The sequence below is a fragment of the Molossus molossus genome, unplaced genomic scaffold, assembly GCF_014108415.1.
Source record: "Molossus molossus isolate mMolMol1 unplaced genomic scaffold, mMolMol1.p scaffold_m16_p_22, whole genome shotgun sequence".
Lineage (NCBI taxonomy): Eukaryota > Metazoa > Chordata > Mammalia > Chiroptera > Molossidae > Molossus > Molossus molossus.
The window spans coordinates 19,785,863-19,807,545 of record NW_023425358.1 but is presented as its reverse complement, the minus strand read 5'-3'; the positions used below and the strand labels follow the sequence as shown (position 1 = coordinate 19,807,545).

The 21,683-nt window shown below is 44.8% G+C and overlaps 1 protein-coding gene across 1 annotated transcript in view; it reads left to right on the top strand.

Moving 5' to 3' along the window:
• SFI1 (SFI1 centrin binding protein) overlaps nucleotides 1-21,683 on the top strand; it is a 69,207-nt gene that overhangs the window by 38,475 nt on the left and 9,049 nt on the right. The window contains exons 11-21 of the mRNA XM_036277282.1: nucleotides 102-172; nucleotides 1,099-1,191; nucleotides 3,936-4,033; nucleotides 5,394-5,460; nucleotides 12,103-12,233; nucleotides 18,043-18,124; nucleotides 18,397-18,575; nucleotides 19,326-19,401; nucleotides 19,898-20,059; nucleotides 20,387-20,463; nucleotides 21,555-21,657. Of these exons, the coding sequence (XP_036133175.1) occupies nucleotides 102-172; nucleotides 1,099-1,191; nucleotides 3,936-4,033; nucleotides 5,394-5,460; nucleotides 12,103-12,233; nucleotides 18,043-18,124; nucleotides 18,397-18,575; nucleotides 19,326-19,401; nucleotides 19,898-20,059; nucleotides 20,387-20,463; nucleotides 21,555-21,657 (1,139 nt within the window). The remainder of the gene's footprint in view (nucleotides 1-101; nucleotides 173-1,098; nucleotides 1,192-3,935; nucleotides 4,034-5,393; nucleotides 5,461-12,102; nucleotides 12,234-18,042; nucleotides 18,125-18,396; nucleotides 18,576-19,325; nucleotides 19,402-19,897; nucleotides 20,060-20,386; nucleotides 20,464-21,554; nucleotides 21,658-21,683) is intronic.

The window sequence follows — 21,683 nt, the reverse complement described above, 5'->3', positions numbered from 1 at the left end:
TCTATGATCCCCTGCAGTCGGAACCCTTCAGGTAGGTCACTAGGATTGTACTGTGTGTGCGTGGGAACCCTGCTGAGACGACAGGCCTTAACTCCTGGCAGATGTGGTGCTGTGTGCAGAAGGAGCTGCTCAGTGGAAGGTGGCAGAAGAGCACTATAGGCGTAGCTTGCTGGTAAGCATGCCAGCCTTGCTCAGGCATCTACTCTCGGGGCACCCGGACCCATGTCATGCCCTTTCAGTGTATCTGGTCATGTGAGCTTTATCATGAAACCCTCCTCTATTGCCGGTGTCTCTGTTTTCATTTTGGATCAGAGATAGTAATGGTGTGGGATCAGAGGAGTTTGGAGCTATAAAGAAATCTTAGAGATTAGCTAGTCCTGGGGGGAAGCCTACTCGTCTGTAAAATTGGTCCAAGTAGAGATGCGGAGGATAAAGCAATATAAGAGGAGTAGTACCTGTTTTTTCCCCAACTTCACCAATACTTAAGTATCCTATGAGGTTCCACAGAGCACAATATAAGAACCCCTGATTACTTCATTTCTGTCTTGGAAAACTGAAGCCCAGGCTGTGGGGAAATGGACTTTGCTTCGGTCACATGTGAGGCATTGATGGAGCTGGATCCAGACATGCATGCCTGTCCCTACCCCAACCCCGACTCACCAAAGATTCCTCCTCTTCCTTCTACTCTTGCAAAACTGCATTTACGCTTGTGCAAGTGTAGACATTGACCCCACATGGTTAAATAAAAACATCATAGACTAAAAAAAGTCTGTCTCCTTTTTGAGAGGCAAAGTTGGTATTTTAACCTTTGTCTGTAGTGTTCGCATATGAGTCATGGGAATCTCTCCCGGTCAGAAGCGAGGGTGTGTTTGTTCCTATTATTACTATGGACAGCAGGAAGTGGTGTGACAGCTATTTATTAAGTGCCTACTGTGTGGCCTAGTTTCTGTCAGGCTCCCAATTGAAACTCAAAGCAGAGAAACGCTCTCAGGGACATGGGAGCAACTGTGACCAGCTGTACTGACTGGCAAGAGCCCCATGTTGTTTTTACAGATACTTTTGATTTGTGATCCGTTATGTCCTTTCTTCTTTTCACAGCACTTTTGTTTTAGGGCCCTAAGAGACAACGTGACCCATGCCCACCTCCAACGAATAAGAAGGAATCTTGCTCATCAGCAGCATGACATCATGGTGAGGGCCATCTTCTGTACCAGGGCGCTTCTTCTTTTTTTTAGTGCTTTACCATTTACAAATCTTTCACATACATTCCATTTGACCCTCACAACAATCCTGTGAAGTAGGCAGCACAGATATTATTCTTCTCATTTGACAGATGAGGAAAGTGAATCTCAGAGCAGTTAATTGATGTGCCGAAGGTTCTACAGTCAGTAAATAATCTGTATTGATATCAGTCTTTGGCCTAAAAATTCAGCACCCAACCTCCCCTCATACTTGCCCTACCTACTTCACAGGGATAATGAAGATAAAATGAATTCAAGGCTAACCGTATACTTTGAGAGAAAAAAGCACTATATAATTATACCCGCAAACTATAATTTTCCACGATATATGGCTCACTCCCCTTCTCATCCCAGCTTGTGCATGAACGCAGAATTGTGTGTTGCAGGGCGCCTCTTCTGATGGCCATTCTCTTTATAACCTTGGTGCTTACAGATTTGTCCCTAGCCCTTTAGACTCTGAAAACTTGGTGTTCATTTTCTTTAGTAATCCATACCAGCTAATAGAGAAACCCTTGTTTTTGCCTTGTTTAATCCCATTTTTATCTGTTTGCTAAGAAAATTGGTATTTGAATTGGAGGTCAGGGACTGTGGATTCCAACCCTGTCCTACTGAATACAGTTTAAGACTGCACTCTAGGAGGCTTTAGTTGTTTTTGCACTGTAGGTCTGTTCTCTTCAGGGGGTGCTTTACCTGAGGACAACAGACATTCCATCTCTACTTATAGATTGTGTTTCTGGGTGTAGAAGGATGGGGTTTTCTTGTTTTGTTTTTCATCATTTTTTTTAGAGAGAGAGTAAGAGAGAAGGAGGGGGGTGGCGGGCATTGATTGGTTGCCTCCTGTATATGCCCCAGCCTGCAACCTGGGTATGTGCTCTGACTGGGAATCTAAACTACAACCCTTGGGTTGCATCGGCTGACACTAACCAACTGAGCCACACTGTTTTGTTTTTAATTATGGAAATGTTCCAAATGTATAGAAAAATATAGTGTAATAAGCAGCTCTGTACTTAGCATCTCAGTTTAAGAATTGGGGCCTTAACTGGATAGCTTAGTTGGTTAGAGCATTGTCCCGATACACCAAGGTTAGGGGTTCGATCCCCAGTCAGGGCACATACAAGAAGGAACCAATGAATGCATAAATAAGTGGAACAATGAATCAATGTTTCTATCTCTTTCTCTCAAATCAATCAATCAATAAATTAAACAATTGGTAATTTTTGCCTCCTTTTTTTCTTAATCATTGCAGAGTAAATTACAGACATTATGGCACTTTACTTGTAAACATTTCAGCATGCATCACCCATAAAGAACTTTTTCTGTTGTTAATCCTCACCCAAAGATATTTTTTCCATTGATTTTTAGAGGAAGGGAGGGAGGGGGAGAGAGAGAGAGAGAGAGAAACATAAATGTGAGAGAGACACATTGTTTGCCTCCTGACAACCCCAACTGGGGCCAGGGATCGAACCTGCAACCCAGGTATATGCCCTTGACCAGGAATTGAACTCGAGACCCTTTATTCTGAAGGCTGATGTTCTAACTGCTAATCCAAACTGGCCAGGGCTAAACAGAACCTTTTTGTACGCAACCACAATATCATTATGATCCCTAACAAAATCAACAGCAATCCGTTATCCAGTATAGCTCATATTCAAGTTTCCATTATCGCCTTTAAAATGTCTTTATAGCTGTTTTTTTCAAACTAGGATTCAATTAAGGATTGATTACTCACTTCATTTGGTTATGTCTCTTAAGGCTCTTAATTAATAGCAATCCCCTTGTCCCACCCTCTTCTTCTGTTTAACATGTTTGTTTATTTTTTATTTGTGGTAAAATACACATAATAAAGCATCATATTAACTTTGTTTAAGTGTACAGTTCAGTGACATTAAGTATAGTCACATTGTTGTGCAACCATCACCACAATCTATCTCCAGAACTTTTTTTTCATTTTATAGAACTGAAACTCGGTACCCATTAGACTGTAATTCCCTATTCTCCTTCCTTCCAACCCCTGGCAACCACCATGCTCCTTTCTGTCCGTGAATTTGACTGTTCTAAGTACCTCATATTTACAGTATTAGCTTTTTGTGACTGGCTTATTTTACTTAGCATAGTGTACTTTCTTTTTTTTAAATGATGTTGACTTTTTGAAAAGGAAGACCAGTTATTTTGTACAATTTCCATGTTCTTGATTTATCTGTTTGCTTTTGATGTCATTTGATTTTCCTTTTTCCTATGTAACTCCTATAAACTAGAAGTTAGATCTAAGGACTTGATCAGATTGAAGTTAAACATTTTTTTTTTTTTTCTTTTTGGCCAAGTCTACTTTATAGTCAGTAATAATGATAAAGTCATTTTATTTTATTTATTTTTTAATCTAACCCCCCCTTTACTAATCTATAAAGTCATTTTAAATTTCTATAATGGCATTGTCTTCCACAGGCCCAGATTAGAAATAGATTCTGCTTCCCGTAGACTGGAAGATCCTTCATTTTGCTTTTTATTTTGGCCCAGAATAGTTCCATGTAGCTTCTCCATAATCATTTCACAAGCCTGTTATATATTGGGTGCTCCAAATTGAGGCAATTCCTGCTTTGGGGATCTTACAATCCTTTGATACAGAGATTTGCTAACTAATAAGTTAAGAGTGATGAGCTTGCCTTAAACTTCCATTTCCTTTCTGTTTTGTTTCAGCTGCTGCACAGGTTCTGGAACCTCTGGCAGTCTCGGATTGAGCAGAGGGAGGAGAGAGAACAGCTCCCCTTACTGCAAGCAGCCTGGGACCACTACAGGTAGGGACTCTGACCTTCTCCTTGGGCTCTCCAGAGACCACTGTGACTGTCTCACTGATCTCCAGAGGTGATCACTTACCCTTCCATGTGTTACTGCAGCAGGTTCAGAAAGGCCCTACTTTAAAAGTGGTTCCTGAGCTTGTGTTTCCCCTTTGGCTGATCAGAGGAAACATTCTGATTAGAGGAAACATGGAATGAGGATGTTTGTACTCGTTCTTGGCCCCCATAGTTTGAAGTATGTGCCTTCAGGCTTTAGTGATGCCCACCTCGTAGAATTCATGCACAGATACTGTTAAAGAGAAGGTCAGGCTAGGTGAATATTTGTGGCTTGGTCTTCAAGGGTGCAAAGAGTATCCTCAGTTTTTTAGAGTTAATCATTCAGTTAAAATAAATATGTGAATGTACCACATGTTCACGAGGAAAACTCAATATATAGGAAAGAAGGTAGAGAGTTACATAAAAGCTACCTGGGTCCCTTTCTTCCTCCCTCCCCTTAGTCTTACTCTTCAAAGGTAACCATAATTCAGTTTTTTGCTGCCAAAAATGTTCAGTATATCTCCCTTAGAAAGCCAGTTTAATCCACTTAATTTGTATAGTTAGAGGTCTAATTTTGGAACATTTTTTAACAAGTCAGTGAGAATCCCAGTGTTTAACTGACTCAGTTTGGAGTTATCAGGGTATATGTTATTATTATTCTAAGCCCTGGTTTACAGAACTGAATATTGTTTTCATTCTCAAAATCACTGTGTGGCCCTGGCCAGTTTGGCTCAGCGGTTAGAGCGTCGGCCTGCGGTCCGGAGAGACCCGGGTTCGGTTCCCGCTAAGGGCACGTACTTCGGTTGCAGTTTGTCCCCGGCCCTGGTTGGTCGTGCAGGTGGCAGCCACTCGATGTGTCCCTTCACGTCGATGTTTCTCTCTCTCTCCCTTCCTCTCTCTCCCTCCCACTCTATCTGTACAAAAAATGGAAATATCCTCGGGTGAGGATTAAAAAAAAAAAAAAATCACTGTGTGAAAGGAGAGTGGTGGTTATAAACAAGCCCCAGGTTGTAAAACAAGAAGGATATTGGGGGGGATTTCATGCATATGACCTAAGTTCCAGTGATGCTGTACTTGGTGGTCCAGTTAGGTTTACAAGAAAGTTGTCAACATTTTGGGCAAGTCACAGTCCAAAATCAGGGTTGACGGATTTCATGTTAGATATCAGTTCTTATTTCCCTCCTAGAATGAAACCCATGGGGTGCCTTTAACACTCAAGATGTAAATAACTACACCTAAATTTACCTGCCTCAAAATCAAAACAAAAATTTAAAAACCTGAAAGTGGGGTGAGCAGTAACTTGGTGTTCTGTGTTTTATTTCAGAATAAGATTGCTACGCAAGTGTATCAAGCTGTGGTTACAGCATACTCAGAAGAGGCAATACAAGCAGGTATGAGTACTTCACAGATAGCTCTTCTGGCTTATACTCTTGGATTCATTTGCTTTGGAAAGATACTTGGAAAAGGCCTATGCCAAGAGGTCTTAGTGTTCAGATTTGGAAGAGAGGGTGCTGTAAAAAGCTCAGAAGTATTTCCCCCAGTCCGCCTATGATGTGGGAACGTGTGCATAACTCCCATTCCTTCATCTGCTATGAAAATGCAGGTGTTCTCTGAAAGTGATGAGCTCGTAATGGCCATTCATTCCATGTATACTTTTACTGAAATTTATTTATTACATTAGTTAGCTAGCCCATCACCCAGTGAGACCTTTAAAAGATATGGGGAAAGGGGTAGAGCATAAGTGCCTTATCCTAGTGCTAAACAGTGTGAGACGCAGGTACCACAGTGAGTGGGAGGAGATGGGTGTCAGGCTGATGAATTAGTGAAGGCAGAGTGAGATGGATTCAGTTCCATTTAAGAAAGACTTGCTGAGCAGCTGCCGTGCCTCAGACACTGCGCTAAGCACTGAGGATACCACTGTGATACAAAGCAGACAAAGGAAGCTCCTCTCACAGGGTTGTTGTTTAGCCTCACGGTGGCAAATAAGTGTGATCTTGCAGGCCAGCTCCAGTGATGGGTAGCTGTCTGGAGTGCTGAGCTGAGAAGGATTTTGTGGCCACGTTCAGGCTCTGGGGGCCATGTATTCAATTGATGATGTCTGCATGGGCATTGTAGTGGGAAGTGATGCTGTACATACCTCTTTTTGGCCATGCCTGGCAGTGAAATGAGGCAAGACACAGACCAAACCTGCCCCCGTTATTTCTGCAGTTCTCTCTCCATCTCCACCTCCATCTGCTGCTAGAGTCTCAACATGTAAATATAAAGATTTTGGCTGATTCCTTGTAGTTTGGGATAGACTCCAAATTTTTTAGTAAGGCACACAAACTGGTCCTTGTCTGTTTCTTTACCCTTTTCTGTTACCGCTTTGTTCCTTTGCAACTGCACCCTGACCAATTAAGCTGCCGCTCCTTCCCTGAAAGTACTGTTTTCCTGCTTCTCACTGTACCTGCACTTCTCTGTTCCTCAGTACCCTTTCCGCTCAGGTGTTACCTCTTCCCCAGCCCCACCCAGGTGTATCTTGATCAGAGTATTCATCACATGGTTTTTTACTGGCCTCTCTCCCTATCAGACTGTGAGGTCCTTGAGGGTTCAGCCTGTCTCTTTCTTCTCCTTATCCCAACACATTACTTGGTGTAGGGTATGTGCTGACTCACATTTGGACAAATTAACAAACGAGTGAACAAAAAAACAAGTGAACTGCCACTGATTGCTTCAAAATTTTCCCCAGGTTTTGACTCAATTCTTGGAGTTTGGATAGTTAACTCAGGGCATGGCTTGTTCCTTTGGGTTATGTGGGTGTTTTTGGAAGGACATTAGTCACTTGATCTCTTAAGCTCACTTAATGCAAGCGCAACAGAATGTAGAGAGAGACCTTTTAGAAAAAGAATGTCAAGGCCAGAGTTGGAAAGTTGTGTTTATTCAAGGTGGAAAGTAGAAGGTCTCTTAGTTCCTTCCTGGCAAAAGAGAGCTCATTGACACTGGTAGAAGGTCAGGGGTCAGTGCTCTTATCTGTCACACTGCTCCAGCATGGCCTGCGCAGTAGGTAGAGCCCTGCTTAGTTTTGTTGTTGTTTTAAAAAAATCTTTAGCTGCTCTGGCCAGTTTGGCTCAACGGTTAGAGCATCGGCCTGTGGACCAGAGAGACCCTGATTTGGTTCCTGTTAAGGGCACGTACCTCGGTTGCAGTTTGGCCCTGGCCCTGGTTGGGGTTGTGTGGGTGGCAGCTAGTCGATGTGTGTCTTTCCCTCCCGCTCTGTCTGAAAGATAAATGCAAATATGTCCTCGGGTGAAGATTAAAAAATGAAATCTTTAGCTAACGATATTAATTTGATCACTTGGTTTAGTTATTTATTTATTTATTTTTTTGTTATCCTCACCCGAGGAAATTTTTCCATTTTTTGTTTAGGTAGAGTGGGAGGGGGAGAGAGAGAGAGAGAGAGAAACATCGATGTGAAAGGGACACATCGAGTGGCTGCCACCCGCACGACCGACCAGGGCCGGGGACATACTGCAACCGACGTATGCGCCCTTAGCGGGAACCGAACCTGGGTCTCTCCGGTCCGTGGGCCGACGCTCCAACCGCTGAGCCAAACCGGCCAGGGCTGGTTTAGTTATTGAAGGGGCACATCAGTTCTTTCTATTTCAGGAACAGATAAAAGTATTAATTATTGAGGGTTTCTTTTTTTTTTATCCTCACTCGAGGACATTTTTGCATTTATCTTCAGATAGAATAGGGGGAAGAGAGAGAGAAACATTGATGTGAGAGAGACACATCAAGTGGTTGCCACCCACATGACCCCAACTGGGGCCAGGGACAAACCACAACTAAGGCACATGCCCCCAGTGGGAACCGAACCTGGGACTCTCCGGTCCGTGGGCCAACGCTCCAACTGCTGAGCCAAACCAGCCAGGGTGATTTCTTTCTTTTTAAAACATAATATATAGCCCTGGCCAGTGTTGCTTAGTGGTTAGAGCATTGGTCTGCACACCAAAGGGTTGCAGGTTTGATCCCTGGTCCAGGGCATGTACTTGGGTTGCAGGTTTGATCCCTGGCCCTAGTCAGGGCGCATGTGGGAGGCAACCAATCGATGTGTCTCTCTCACATCATTGTCTTTCTCTCTCTCTCTGTCTCTCTCTCTTCCTCTCCCCTCCCACCCACTCTATCTGAAGATAAATGGAAAAATATCCTCAGGTGAGGATTAAAAATAAATAAATAGATAGATAGATAGTCCTATAAAAAAAGCAAACAAACCGCCAGACATTCATATATGTGTCCCCCTCAACAAGGTTTTGGATTATTTTTATGTCAGTTGTTTGTCTTTCTACTGATATATCAGTGAAATAGTAGTAGCCTTTTATAGTTACATTAAAATTTAAAGAATCTCTTATAAATAAACATCATATTGATAACATACATGACAAAGGACTAATACGTTTCTTAAAGTTGAAATTTTTTTTTCAATCCTCACTTGAGGATATTTTTTTTCCATTTATCTTTAAATAAAGTGGGAAGGAAGGAGAGAGGAAGAGAGAGAGAGAGAAACCTCGATGTGAGAGAGAAACATCGACCGGCTCCCTCCTGCAGCTGGGGACCGAATCACAACCAAGGTAAATGCCCTTGACAGAACTCAAACTCAAGACTCTTTGGTCCAAGGATCAGCGCTCTGACCACTTAGCCAAACTGGCCAGGGCCATTTCTTTCTTTCTTTCTTTCTTTCTTTCTTTCTTTCTTTCTTTCTTTCTTTCTTTCTTTCTTTCTTTCTTTCTTTCTTTCTTTTTTTAAATTTTTTTTCTTTATTGGTTTTAGAAAGAGAGGAAGGGAGATAGAGAGGGAAAGATAGAACCATCGATGAGAGAGAACATTGATTGGCTGCCTCCTGCATACCCCCCACTGGGGATCAGGCCCACAAACAGGGCATGTGCCCTGACTGGGAATCGAACCGGGAACCTCTTGGTGCATGGGTTGATGCTCAACCACTGGGCCGCACAGGCCGGGCTAGGGCCATTTCTTTAAAGTTTAAAAAGTCCATATGTAACACTGAGTTACATGCTGACAGATAGCAAAACAGGCAATGAATATGAACATTTAGGCCGTGGGAAAACAATTTAGATAAATATAAATATACATAACACATATAAATTATATGAAGAGATGCTTAATCCCCCCTTTTTTTTTTTTTTTTTTATCCTCACCCGAGGACATTTTTCGATATTTCAGATAGAGTATGAGGAAGAGAGAGAGACACATCGAGTGGTTGCCACCCACATGACCCAACCAGGACCAGGGACAAACAGCAACCAAGGTCCGTGCCCTTAGCGGGAACCGAACCCGGGTCTCTCTAGACCGCAGGCCAACGCTCTAACCGCTGAGCCAAACCGGCCAGGGCTTAATCCTATATTTAAAAAATTATTTTATTGATGTTAGAGAGAGAGGAATGGAGAGAGGGGGAGAGAGAGAGAGAGAGAAACATCAGTGTGAAAGAGAAACAGATTGGTTGCCTCTCATACACACCTCGGCCAGGAATCAAACCCACAACTTGGGTATGTGCCCTGATCAGGAAGTGAACCTGTGATCTTTTGGCACATGGGACAGTGCTCAGCCAACAAAGGCACAACATCCAGAGCTTAACCCACTTTTATTTATTTATTTATTTTATTTTTATTATTAATTAATTTTTGTTACAGATGTTTCTCCTTTTTCCCCCACTGATTCCCCCCTCCCTCTCCCTCCCTGCCCTGTCCCCAGCTTTGTTGTCCATGTCCATTGTTCATGCATACATGCATATAAGTTCTGTGGTTCATCTCTCTTAACCTACTTTTAATTAAAGTGAATAGTTTTCATCTCTCATATTTCAGTTTTTCCCTATCATGTTAACAGAGATTTAAAATGATTTAATCTTTCCTGGCCAGTGTGGATCAGTGGTTTAGCGTCAATCCATGCACCAAGAGGTAGCCAGTTTGATTCCTGGTCAGGACACATGCCCAGGTTGTGGGCCCGATCCTTATTGGGGGGCATGCAGGAGGCGGCCAATTGATGTTCTCTCTCATCTATGTTTCTATCTCTCTCTCCTTCTCCCTTCCTCTCTCTCTAAAAATCAGTAAAGGAAAAATAAAATAATAAAATGATTTAATCTTGGCTGGGTAGCTAAGTTGGTTAGAGTGCTGTCCCAATACGCCAAGGTTTTGGGTTCTATCCCTGGTCAGGGCACATACAAGAAGCAACTAATAAATGCATAAATAAGTGGAACAACAAATTGATGTTTCTCCTTTTCTGTCTTTTTTCTTTTTTTCTCTCTCTCTCAAATTAAGAAATTAAATGGCTGGTTTTGCTCAGTGGTTAGAACATCGGCCTGAGGACCAAAGAGTTGTGGGTTCAATTTCAGTCAAGGGCATGTACCTTGGTTGCAGTTTGGTCCCCAGCCCTGGTTGGGGTCATGCAGGAGGCAACCAGTTGATGTATCTCTCTCACATCAATGTTTCTCTTTCTCTCTTCCTCTTCCTCTCCCTCTCTCTCTCTCTCTCTCTCTCTCTCCCCCCTTCCCTCCTCCCACTCTATCTGAAGATAACTGGGAAAAGTATCCTCGGGTGAGGATTAAATAATGAATTAAAAAAATTTTTTTTAGCCCTGGCCAGTTAGGCTTAGTGGTTAGAGCATAGGCTTAGGGGTTAGCGCATTAGCCGAGGACCAAAGAATCTCAGGTTTGATTCTGGTCAAGAGCACATACCATGATTACAGTTGGATCCCTGGCCTGGTCAGGATCATGTGGGAGGCAGCAAATTTATGTCTCTCTCATATTGATGTTTCTCTCTCTCTCTTTTCCTCTCTTTCTCCCACTGTATCTGAAAATCAATGGAAAAATATCCTTGGGTGAGGGTTAAAAAAATTTTTTTTAAATGATTTAATCTTTTTTTGAATTTTGTGTAAGAAGCAAACCTCCCTCAAGAGTGTGACCTTGTTCTGCACAGCAAAAGATACAATCATCAAAATGGAAAGGCAACCCACTGTATGGGAGAGCATAATTGCCAATGATACATCAGATAAGGGGTTAATTTCCAATACATATAGAGTGCTCATACAACTCCACAAAAGGAAGACAAAGAACCCAATTAAAAAATGGGCAGAGGAACTAAATAGACACCTCTCCAAACAGGACATACAAATGGCCAAGAGACATATGAAGAAATGCTCAACATCACTAATCATCAGAGAGATGCAAATTAAAACAACAATGAGGTATCACCTCACACCTGTCAGATGGCCGCCATCAACAAATCATCATACAACAAGTGTTGGCGAGGGTGTGGAGAAAAGGGGACTCTAGTACACTGCTGGTGGGAATGCAGACTGGTGCAACCAGTGGAAAACAATATGGTGTTACCTCAAAAAATTAAAAATTGAACTTTCATTTGACCCAGTGATCCCACTTCTAGGAATATACCCTAAGAAGCCTGAAACACCAATCAGAAAGAGTATATGTACCCCCATGTTTGTAGCAGCACTATTTACAATAGCTAAGATCTGGAAACAGCCCAAATGTCCATCAGTAGACGAATGGATAAAAAAGCAGTGGTACATATACACAGTGGAGTACTATGCAGCTGTAAGAAAGAAAGATCTTTTATCCTTTGAGACAATATGGAGGGACCTGGAAAGTATCATCCTAAGTGAAATAAGCCAAGCAGAGAAAGACAAGTATCATACGATCTCACTTATTTGTGGAATATAATGAACATAACAGTCTGAGGAATGGGGTAGTCCCAGAGATGTGGAAGTAGGGTACAGACTGACAATCCCCAGAAAAGGGGGTGGTGGGGGAGAGATAAACCACAGAACTTATATGCATGTATGCATGAACAATGGACAGCAAAGCTGGGGACAGGGTGGGGAGGGGGAAGGAGGGGGAAATCAGTGGGGGGAAAAGGAGAAACATCTGTAACAAAAATGAATTAATTAATTTAAAAAAAAAGTGTGACCTTGAAAGGTCATTTTCTCTTTTTACTGAAAAATAAAAGTTATTTATTGTTTTACTTTAGTTCTTACAGGCCAGAGCAGAAAGTCACTTCCAGCAGAGAGCCCTGCCCATGGCCTTCCAGGCTTGGAGAAGACTCTGGCGATGGCGCCAGCAAGAAAGTGTCCTTAATGCAAGAGCGGCACGCTTTCACAGGTATGCAGCTGGGGCTGGCGTCTGAGGTCAAATTCTGCCCCCACATAGCCATTTGCTGTGCTTTTCAGCCTCTCAGACCCCTAGGCCCGAGTTCTTCCTGGTTTTTCAATAATGTGCGCTTATTGATTTCATCTAGCAGGAAGACAGTATTTTCCCTCAGGAGAACCTTGGTCTGTCTTTATTGGAAATGCTTTCAAAACAGTCTGGGTTTTATGTCCCTTCCTTTCCTCATTACAAATGACAGTGAGCTTCATTAAGGCTGCCCATTAGCTTTCTGGATCAGAGTGTAATTGGACCTTGCATTGCTTTGGCGGGCATTCTTGAGTGTGATTTCCCTGAAGCGTAAGGGTGATTTCCCTGAAACGTTGGGTTCCTGGCTTTTTGAAGTCTTGAAATTAGGAGCAGAGTTACATCTTTTAAGCTGCCATGGGGCAAATTTGCCAATAGCAATGTTGGTGGAGTATAATGAAATTATTAATCACTAACTGTTTGTCTGCCACTGTGGTCGGCATGGTGTGATGGGAGAAAGGAAACAAATAGCTAGACTTGTTTGCTTATGACATCATCATCTTCATGAATAATTTCCCTCCCCAGCAGTCCTGAGAGAACAGGTTCAAAACGATAAATGACTCACCCATCTAACACAAACAGTAGTTAACAGAGCCAGAGTTTAAATTCAGAGTTCTGTGATTCCATAGTCCGAGGAGGAAGAAGATCTTTTTAATGATTTCATAGGAGATAAGACTCACGCAAGAAATAATTGAACGGTTCAAGAGAACAGATACTTGTGTCCTCAGTTGTGTCATCTGCAAGTTCTAGAGCTCAGAGCTAGTGCTGAGGGTAGAATCTGGGGGAAACTTGGCTTTGAGCTGAGGGGCTGAGAATGGATGGTGGGAGTGGGCAGGATGAGAAGGACCAGACTGAGGGGATTGCCTGATCCTACAGATAGATAATGGACAGATGTCTGAGCTGGTGCATGCAGCTAGTAAAATGACAGTTATGGAAACTGCCCTGAGTATGGTGTTAACAACTTAGGACCGAGAGATGAGAGGGAGGGGACATGTATTGGAAGAAGTTGCAGTGATCTTGACTTAGGAGAACTCTGACTGCTTACCTGAGGGGATCGGCCAGAACTTCAGGGCTCCTCCGCACAAAGTCCAAGGACATGTGTTTAGGGCGTGGTCATGGGGAATAGTGACTGATGAGGGGATAGCACTTACCTCTATCCCTTCTGCAGAGACAGTTGCTATGCCTTTACCTGGTTTCTGTATTGACTTCTGGTATAAGATTCATTCAAAATATGGCTTCACTGCTTAAAACACATACACCTCTTTGTTTTCTTTACAAATAAAGCCATGATTGATTCTGTTTTTTCTTTTTTTTTGCACTTTAGCATCTCTCAGGGAACAAAAATTGAGAGTACCTTCAAAATAGCCAGGAGGAGCTTCTAAAAGGACTTTTGGTGGGGAGCAGTCTTGGGTGAATTGGAGACAGGGAATAGCCAGGAAACTTCAAGGGTAGGGAAGGCCTGATTCTCTTGTTTTGGTTTAATTGGATCTTTGTAGAAAGCTTAGTTTTTCAGGTTCCTGTCTTCCTGTTTTGGATAGGCCTGAGTTCAGACCTTGTTCCGCTGCTTGCCAGCTCTGTGACCCTGGGCCAGCCACTCAGTCTCTCTGAGCCTCAGTTTTCTCAAATTAAAATGGAGATGATTTGCTAATAGTCCTTTTCTCATATGGTTGTCAGGAAAACTAGTGGAATAATCCATGTAAAATAAAAGCAGGTGCCCACACAAAGTTTAACTATCCCCCTTACCCCTAGCCAGTTTGACTTGTGACTCTTACAGTAAATTAACATTCATGGGTTGGTTTGGAGTTTAGCAAATCAGAGTTCCAAATAAATATGTATGTTCATCTTTCCATAATTCTTAGGGTGTTTTTAAAATATTTTTGACTGCTTTTATTTATTTATTTATTTTTTATTGTTGAGAGTATTACAAATGTCCCCCATTTATTATTGATTGAGAGACAGACAGACAGAAACAGCAATTTGTTGTTCCACTTATTTATGCATTCATTAATTGCTTCTTGTGTGCCCTGACTGGAGATCGAACTCACAATCTTGGCATATTGAGACGACTAGCTAACCAACTGAGCTGTCCAGCCAGGGTGCCTTGGACACCTGTGGCACCTTTATTGAAAATCACTTGGCCGAATATGTTTATATCTATTTCTGGATTTTCTCTTCTGTTCCATCTGCAACCGAGATATGTGCCCTTAGTGGGAACTGAACCTGGGTCTCTCTGTACTGTAGGCTGACGCTCTAACCGCTGAGCCAAACCGGCCAGGGCATGTTTATCCTTATTACCATAAACAAACCTAACACTGTGCTGCCAGCCGTATAAAAGTATAGCACATACAGTGGGAATTATGGACAGTGCATAATACTTGATAATAAGGTACTATTTACTATACTATACTTTTATATTGTTAATTGATTTTCTTTGTAAAAATTTATTTTTCAGTGATAGTTGATATACAATATTATATTTGTTTCAGGTGTACAGCATAGTGATCAGGTGTTTATATACCTTACAAAGTGATCACCCTGATAAGTCTAGTACCCATATTTTTTACTATATTCCCTATGCTGTACTTTATACTTTTTATCATTAATTTAGAGTCTGCTCTTTTTTTTTTTTTTTTATCCTCACCTGAGGACATTTTTCCATTTTTTTGTTCAGGTAGAGTGGGAGGGAGAGAGAGGAAGAGAGAGAGAGAAACATCAACGCGAAAGGAACACATCGAGTGGCTGCCACCCGCACGACCGACCAGGGACGGGGACAAACTGCAACCGAGGTACGCGCCCTTAGCGGGAACCGAACCCGGATCTCTCAGGACCACAGGCTGACGCTCCAACCACTGAGCCAAACCGGCCAGGGCTAGAGCCTGCTCTTTCTACTTATAAAAAGCGTTTATTGCTGCTAAACAAACTAGACCCAGAGACAGAAAGAAGTATGGTTCAGACTGACAGACCTCTGAGGAGGAAGAGGGGGTGGCTGAGATAAACCAAAGAACTTATATGCATATAAGCATAACCAATGACAACAGTGACATAGACAACAATGCTGGGGGGTGGGGAGACGGGATGGGGAAGAGGTTGTCTGGGGGGGAAAAGGAAAAACATCTGTAGCAAAAATTAATTAAAAAAAAAAAACACGTTTACTGTAAAACAGTATGCTGTTATGCTGGCAGCAGCCTTGTATTTTTGTGTTTACCACAAACTTGATTGCATCATGTTTTTCTTGAATTAATCTTGTGTTGTGTGATGAATCTCGTGTCTCCTAAGTGTACAGTGCTTATAGAGTCTGCGTAGTGTGCAGTCATGTCCTAGGCCTTCATGTTCACTCGCCGCTCACTCACTTCTCACCCAGAGCAACTTCCAGCCCTGAAAGCTCCATTTATGATCAGTGCCCTATACTATGTGCCATTTTTCATGTTTAGATAGGTTTAGATAAACCAATTATTACCATTGTGTTACAATTGCCTACAGTATTTACTATGGTAACGTGTTGTACAGGTTTGTGGCCTAGGAGCAACAGGCTATACCATCTAGGTTTGTGTACGTGCACTCTGTGATGTTCGCACAGCGATGAAATCACCTGTTGGGGCATTTCTTAGGATGTATCCCTGTCGTTAAGTGATGAATGACTGTATACAATTCAGTGGCATTAAGCACACTGTGTAATGCAACCATCATCACTATCCATTTCCAGAACTTGTTCATTATCCCACACGGAAACTTTGTGCCCATTAAACAATAACTTCCGGCCCGGCCGTTGTGGTTCAGTGGTTGAGTGTTGATCCATGCACCAAGAGATTGTTGGTTCGATTCCTGGTCAGGGCACATGCCCAGGATGTGGGCCAAATCCTCAGTGGGGGCATGCAGGAGATGGCCAGTCGGTGTTTCTATCTCTCCTTCTCCCTTCTTCTCTTTTTAAAATTCAGTAAAAGAAAAAAAAATACACACAAAAACATAACTTTCCATTTCCATTGACCCCCAGCCCCTGGCAACCTGTAACCTATTTTCTGTCTTTGAATTTGCCTATTCTAAGTACCTCATATAAATGGAATCATTACAATATATGCCCTTTTGTGTCTGGCTTCTTTCACTTAGCATAATGTTTACAAGTTTATCCATGTTATAGCATGTTTAAGATTTTCATTCCTTTTTATGGCTGAACAATGTTCTGTTGTGGCTATGCCACAATCTGTTTATCCATCCATATGTTGATGGACACCTGGGCTGTTTCCACTTTTGGGCTGTTATGAGTAATGCTGCTGTGAACATTGATGTACATGCGTCTGTTTGAGATCCTGATTTTAATTGTTTTGGGTATACACCTAGGAATGGAATTACTGGATCATATGGTAATGCTATGTTTAACTTTTTGAGAAACCACCAAACAATTTTGTTCTTTTTTGTACTTTTTATTCCTCTGCTGAAACTCCCTGTCTTGTAACTAATTTTGTTCATCTCTTCATTTATACACTCAAAATTATTTATTAGAGTTCTTTAAGTTTTTACTGATTCCAACATTGTAAGAGTTTCTGTTGACAGCCTTTTTCCTTTCAAGGGTTTGCGTTTTTTTCTGGCAGGTGTGGTTCCCCTTCCGGCGGTTCCTGTGCTCCTGTAAAGACTGGTTTTATTCCTTCTTCCTGTGGGTCTTTTTGTTTGTCTTCAGTGTTAGGCATGGCTGTTACTCCTGAGGCTTCTCAGTGAATTCTCTCCTCTCTGAATGGGCTGGAACTCCATCTCCCAGTCCTGTCCAACCTCTGGTATCTCCACTTAGCTCTTGGGCCTACAGCTTGCTGCCTAGGGCAGCCTCACATAGAATTCTGGGTATTTCCCTTGATGACTGTGCAAAGTGTCCATGAGTGTGCCTGTATGTGAGGGGTGGGCCTCCCTAGGCTATAGGCACTCAGGCACTGTGGCAGCCTTGAGGTGTCGATGGTTGGGGTGAGGTCTCTGCCTGCCCAGGCTTAAGAAGGCCAGACAGGTCCACACAGTCCTTGAGTCTTCTGTCTCAGCTCAGTGAGACTGTCATGCTCTGCTTAGACGTCCTCCTCCTTCCCTCACTGTCCACGAAGTGCCCTGGGCAAAAAGCCTGGGCTGCTGAGGGGCTTACCTTGCATGCTTTCCATCTTGCAAGGATCGCAGCCTATGTTGCTTGCTGTCTAGGATCTGAAAACAGTTGCCTCATGTATTTTGCCCCATGACTCTGCCAGTGCACAGCCCCTGGTGGTGTTGACCAGTTGTCACAGCCCTGCATTTGCGGGTTTTGACATCGTTATGGTGAGTAGGTGGGCTGAGGCGGAGGTGACAAAGCAGTGCTTCCTAAACCTATCTCCCTGTCTACCTACCACTTCCTGGCAGCCTCAGACCTGCTCAGTTAGCCTGGGAGGCAGGGCATCTGTTTTTAACCACTTCACGCAAGGCTGTGTGTCCTGGCTGGCCAGCGTGGACTAGAACAGCTTTCACTAATCATTGTTGAGCACTGTTGGTAATTCAACTTGGAATCGAGGAAGATCTTGGGTCTTAAAGTCTGAGTCTTGTTCATGTTGTGTGAATGCTTGGCTGATACGAGAAATACTTGGAAGGTATTCGGTGGTTTGTAGATTTTTTGCCTGTTATTTTCTGCTTTCCTTTTCTTCTCCTTTTCTTTCTCCCCATCTAATCTTGTCTCTTAATAGCACAGTGTAAAAGAAAAAATCCACTTGGAACTTCTCATTCTATTATTTTTCTTTTTTAGGGAGACATTAGAGAAGCAAGTCTTTGCTATTTGGTGGCAGAAGATGTTTCAGCATCAAGAAAACCGCTTGGCAGAGAGGATAGTAAGTGGCTTTCCCCAAGGAGGTGCCCGGGACAGGCAGGACCTGTTTCAAGCCTCTGCCTCCTCTCAGGACATCGCCTGAACCCACACCCACCATGAAGGACATCCTGCTCACAGGGCAGGGCCAGGGTCTGGGGCATCTGTTTCCTTTGCACAGACGGCTTCTGGGCCAGGGCAGCTACCTCCTGAATGTCTGTTTCTTTTGCCTTGTCTTCCTGGCCTCTGTGTCCTCCTCCTTGACCATTCTGTTCTCTCCCTGCCGTCCTGTCGCAGGCCATCCTTCACGCCGAGCGGCAGCTCCTGCGAACGTCCTGGTCCAAGTGGCTCCAGCGGGCAGCAGCACATCTCCAGGAGCGGCAGTGGCGAGCAGTGGCCTGTGCCCACCACCGCCAGGCGAGGCTCAGGGAGGTTTTCTCCATTTGGAAGAACAGTGCCCGAGGGCTCCGAGCAGAGTGAGTGGGTGCTTCTGCCATCTCAGACCAGCTTAGATCGTCGTGGCAGCACTCTCGGCTCTGAGTGCCCCGCCAGCGGGTCATGTTAGCCTAGACTCTGGTTTTAAGTTCCGGAAATGCAATCTGAAACACTAAGCAAAACCAGGGCTGTACTGAGAGGATCCTAGACACATGTCTGTGGGTCTGGTTGGGGCCCATTCGAAGTGACCATGGCCAAAGAACAGACTGATGGGCTTGTTTAGGGGTAACTGACCCCCTGGGAGCAGCAGCTCTGGTCAGGGTCATGGTGTGACAGTTTTTGCCATACCATGTGATTATTGGAGCAGCATAGACAGCCACATGTCTGCTGCAGACACTCCTGCTTTGATGCCTTTCTGTATCCGCTTTGTGCTGCGAACATGTCTGCTGCAGACACTCCTGCTTTGATGCCTTTCTGTATCCGCTTTGTGCTGCGAGGATCTCCCCTCGTCTCAGACTCTGGCCACATTGAACCTCCTACACCGTCATCTGCACATGAACAGCCTTCAGTGGTACCTAAGCCCTGTGAGGTTGTCTGACAGAACTTGATTACACGTTCACTTTCCCAGGTGGAGAGCTCAAATCCTTTGGCAGCTCTTCAGAGTGGATCTCGACTCCCCTCCGCCCCTAATTTAAGAGCCACTAAGCAGGAGCCAGGGACTGAAGGGCACCCACGGAGAGGGCCCAGCTGGGTCTGGGCTGCGGCACTGAGCACTGACTCTCTCCTCACAGGAAGATGGGCAGGGTGCTGGCTGCAGAATTCCACTCAGCACGGCTTCTGCGTTGGGCCTGGAACAGGTGGAGGGAGGTAAGGCTTTGGCACAGGTGCCACCCACCTGTGGCTCGTGGACAGGTGGAGCTGTGTGTCAGCGTGACTCAGCAGCCATATGGGTCCTCCCCAGTCCCTCTGAAACCACCTGCCTCTGAGCGTAGGGAAGAGGCCGGGCAGCAAATGAATGTTAACCTGATTTCATGAAATGATTGGCTCAAAATTCCTGTTCTTTTACGTGTTAGGCTTTTCTTATCTGAACTCACTGAATGTGAAATTCCTAGTCTAACCATTGATAGGCATCTTTCTCTGAGCAAAGGTATTTATGATAATGTTGCTGGAGCATTTACCCTAAGTCAGGTACTGGCTCCGTTTGATCCTCACAAAACCCCTAAAGATACCTATTTATAGATGAGAAAGCTGGGGCTCCCAGGTTTCATACCTTACCCAAGCTCACCCAGACTGTGTAAAATGGAGGCAAAGCTGAGCCTGCCCTCCTTGGCCCTCCGTGACCAGCTCTCTCCTCTGTCCACAGTGCCTGGCCCTCCGGGGCGCTGAGCAACAGGAGCTAATGCGAGCAGACCTGCATCACCAGCACGCCTTGCTGCACAGGGCGCTGCAGACCTGGGGGGTAGGAGCTGCTGTTCCTCCGCCTCCCTTGTCTGCCCCTCTTAGAACAGAGCAAGTACCGTGGACAGTGAGTCTACAGCCATAGGGCTAAGTTCTTCCTTCCTTGCTCAGTAAATACAAACAAGAAGAGTAAAAAGTGTTTGGGGTACCAGCCTTACTGTCAGAGTTGCCCCCGATCCAGGAGTCCAGTGGTTGGACTTACTAGCTGAGGGCTTAGTGAGACATTCCTCTCCCTGCTGTCCAGGTGGTCTCCTGGCCTTTTGCCCTTTGGCCTCTTCCCATCCTCTGGTCAGTGCTCTGGGGATCTAAGTCCCTGCTGAGAACCTCTGAGGCCTTCCTGGGAACGGGGGGAACTGTGGGTGCAGGGGCAGCCTCCAGTCCTGGTCTCCTGCAGACTTACCAGAGCCGGGTGCGGAGCATCCTACAGGAGGTGGCGTCCAGGGAGAGCCAGCACAAGAGGCAGCTGCTGCGGTGAGTCTCCCAGCGTCTTTCGGGCCCAGCCTGAGGATCAGGGAACAGACTCCAGACACAGGCCGAGCCTGGCTGCCTCGCGCTGCTCATAGCGTAGCTTTGCTTTTCCACAGTGAGCGCTCCATTCGCTGGTTCCCCTCATGTCTCGAGTGCCTGCTGTGTGCAGAGCGGGACCTGTGGGAAGCAGGTCTCACCTGCATGTCTGTGAGATCCGCCACTTGTCTTGCTCCTCTGAGCACTTCCCCTCCCTACTTCAGACCTGGAAGATTCCGCTTCTCGAGGCCCCTTTAGCACCCCTCCTGCTCTAGAAGCTGCACTGGCTCCCTCCTGTTGCCTCTCAGTTCCCAGTCAGTCGCCTCCCCACTTGACTCTTCAGACTTCACAGACTCCAGAGTCATCTCTCTACTGCTTAGGCCCTTCTGCGTCTGACAGCTTTGGAGGTTACCTACTGCCTCGGCTCCAGCTCCCTCCTGGGCCCATCCTCCAGCTCCTGCTAAGCCAGGCTCTAAACTCGCTCTCGTGCAGGGCTTCCTCATTCTACTCTTTCTGTTCTTTCCTCTGTATTTGTTCCGTATACACTGTTCGAAGCTGCCTGTGGGTGGTGGGCCCTGTGGACTTTAAACACCACTGTTCTTCCTTCAGGGCCCCATAAAGTGTCCAGTTAGCTCCTCAGACAGAGTGGCATAGAAGGAGGGAGTCCCTGAGCTAACTCAGCACCAGCGCAGGCGCTGAGGTTCTGGTGCCTTTCCTCCAGCTTCCCTTTCTCTCTAGCTCCCTTATCATGGCATGAATCACCTGTCCTGTCACTGCCTGATTACATCTCTGTGTTCCTTGTAGCGCATACATTCGTGAGCATGTAGTTTGGTCTTGTCCACTGCAGTGTCCCCAGTGCTGCCTCCATGCCTGGCACAGGGCCGGTGCTCAGCAACCATGAGCTGCATCAACATAAACATGGCTGTCAGGGAAACATGTTCTCAGGCATAGGGCATCCTTGATTCAGGAGTGGGCTGAAGAACCAGGAGTGATTCACAGAAACCTCACCCTGCCTCTCCACACCGGTGTCACCCCTGTCCCGGCCTGTGTCCCTGCAGGGATGTGTTGCATCGCTGGAGAGAGAACACAGTGGCCCACATGGAGGAAGCAGAGAAAACCTCTCGAGCAGTTGCTCACTACAGAAGGAGCCTGTGTTTCAAGGTGAGGCACGGGAGCCAGCTGGTCAC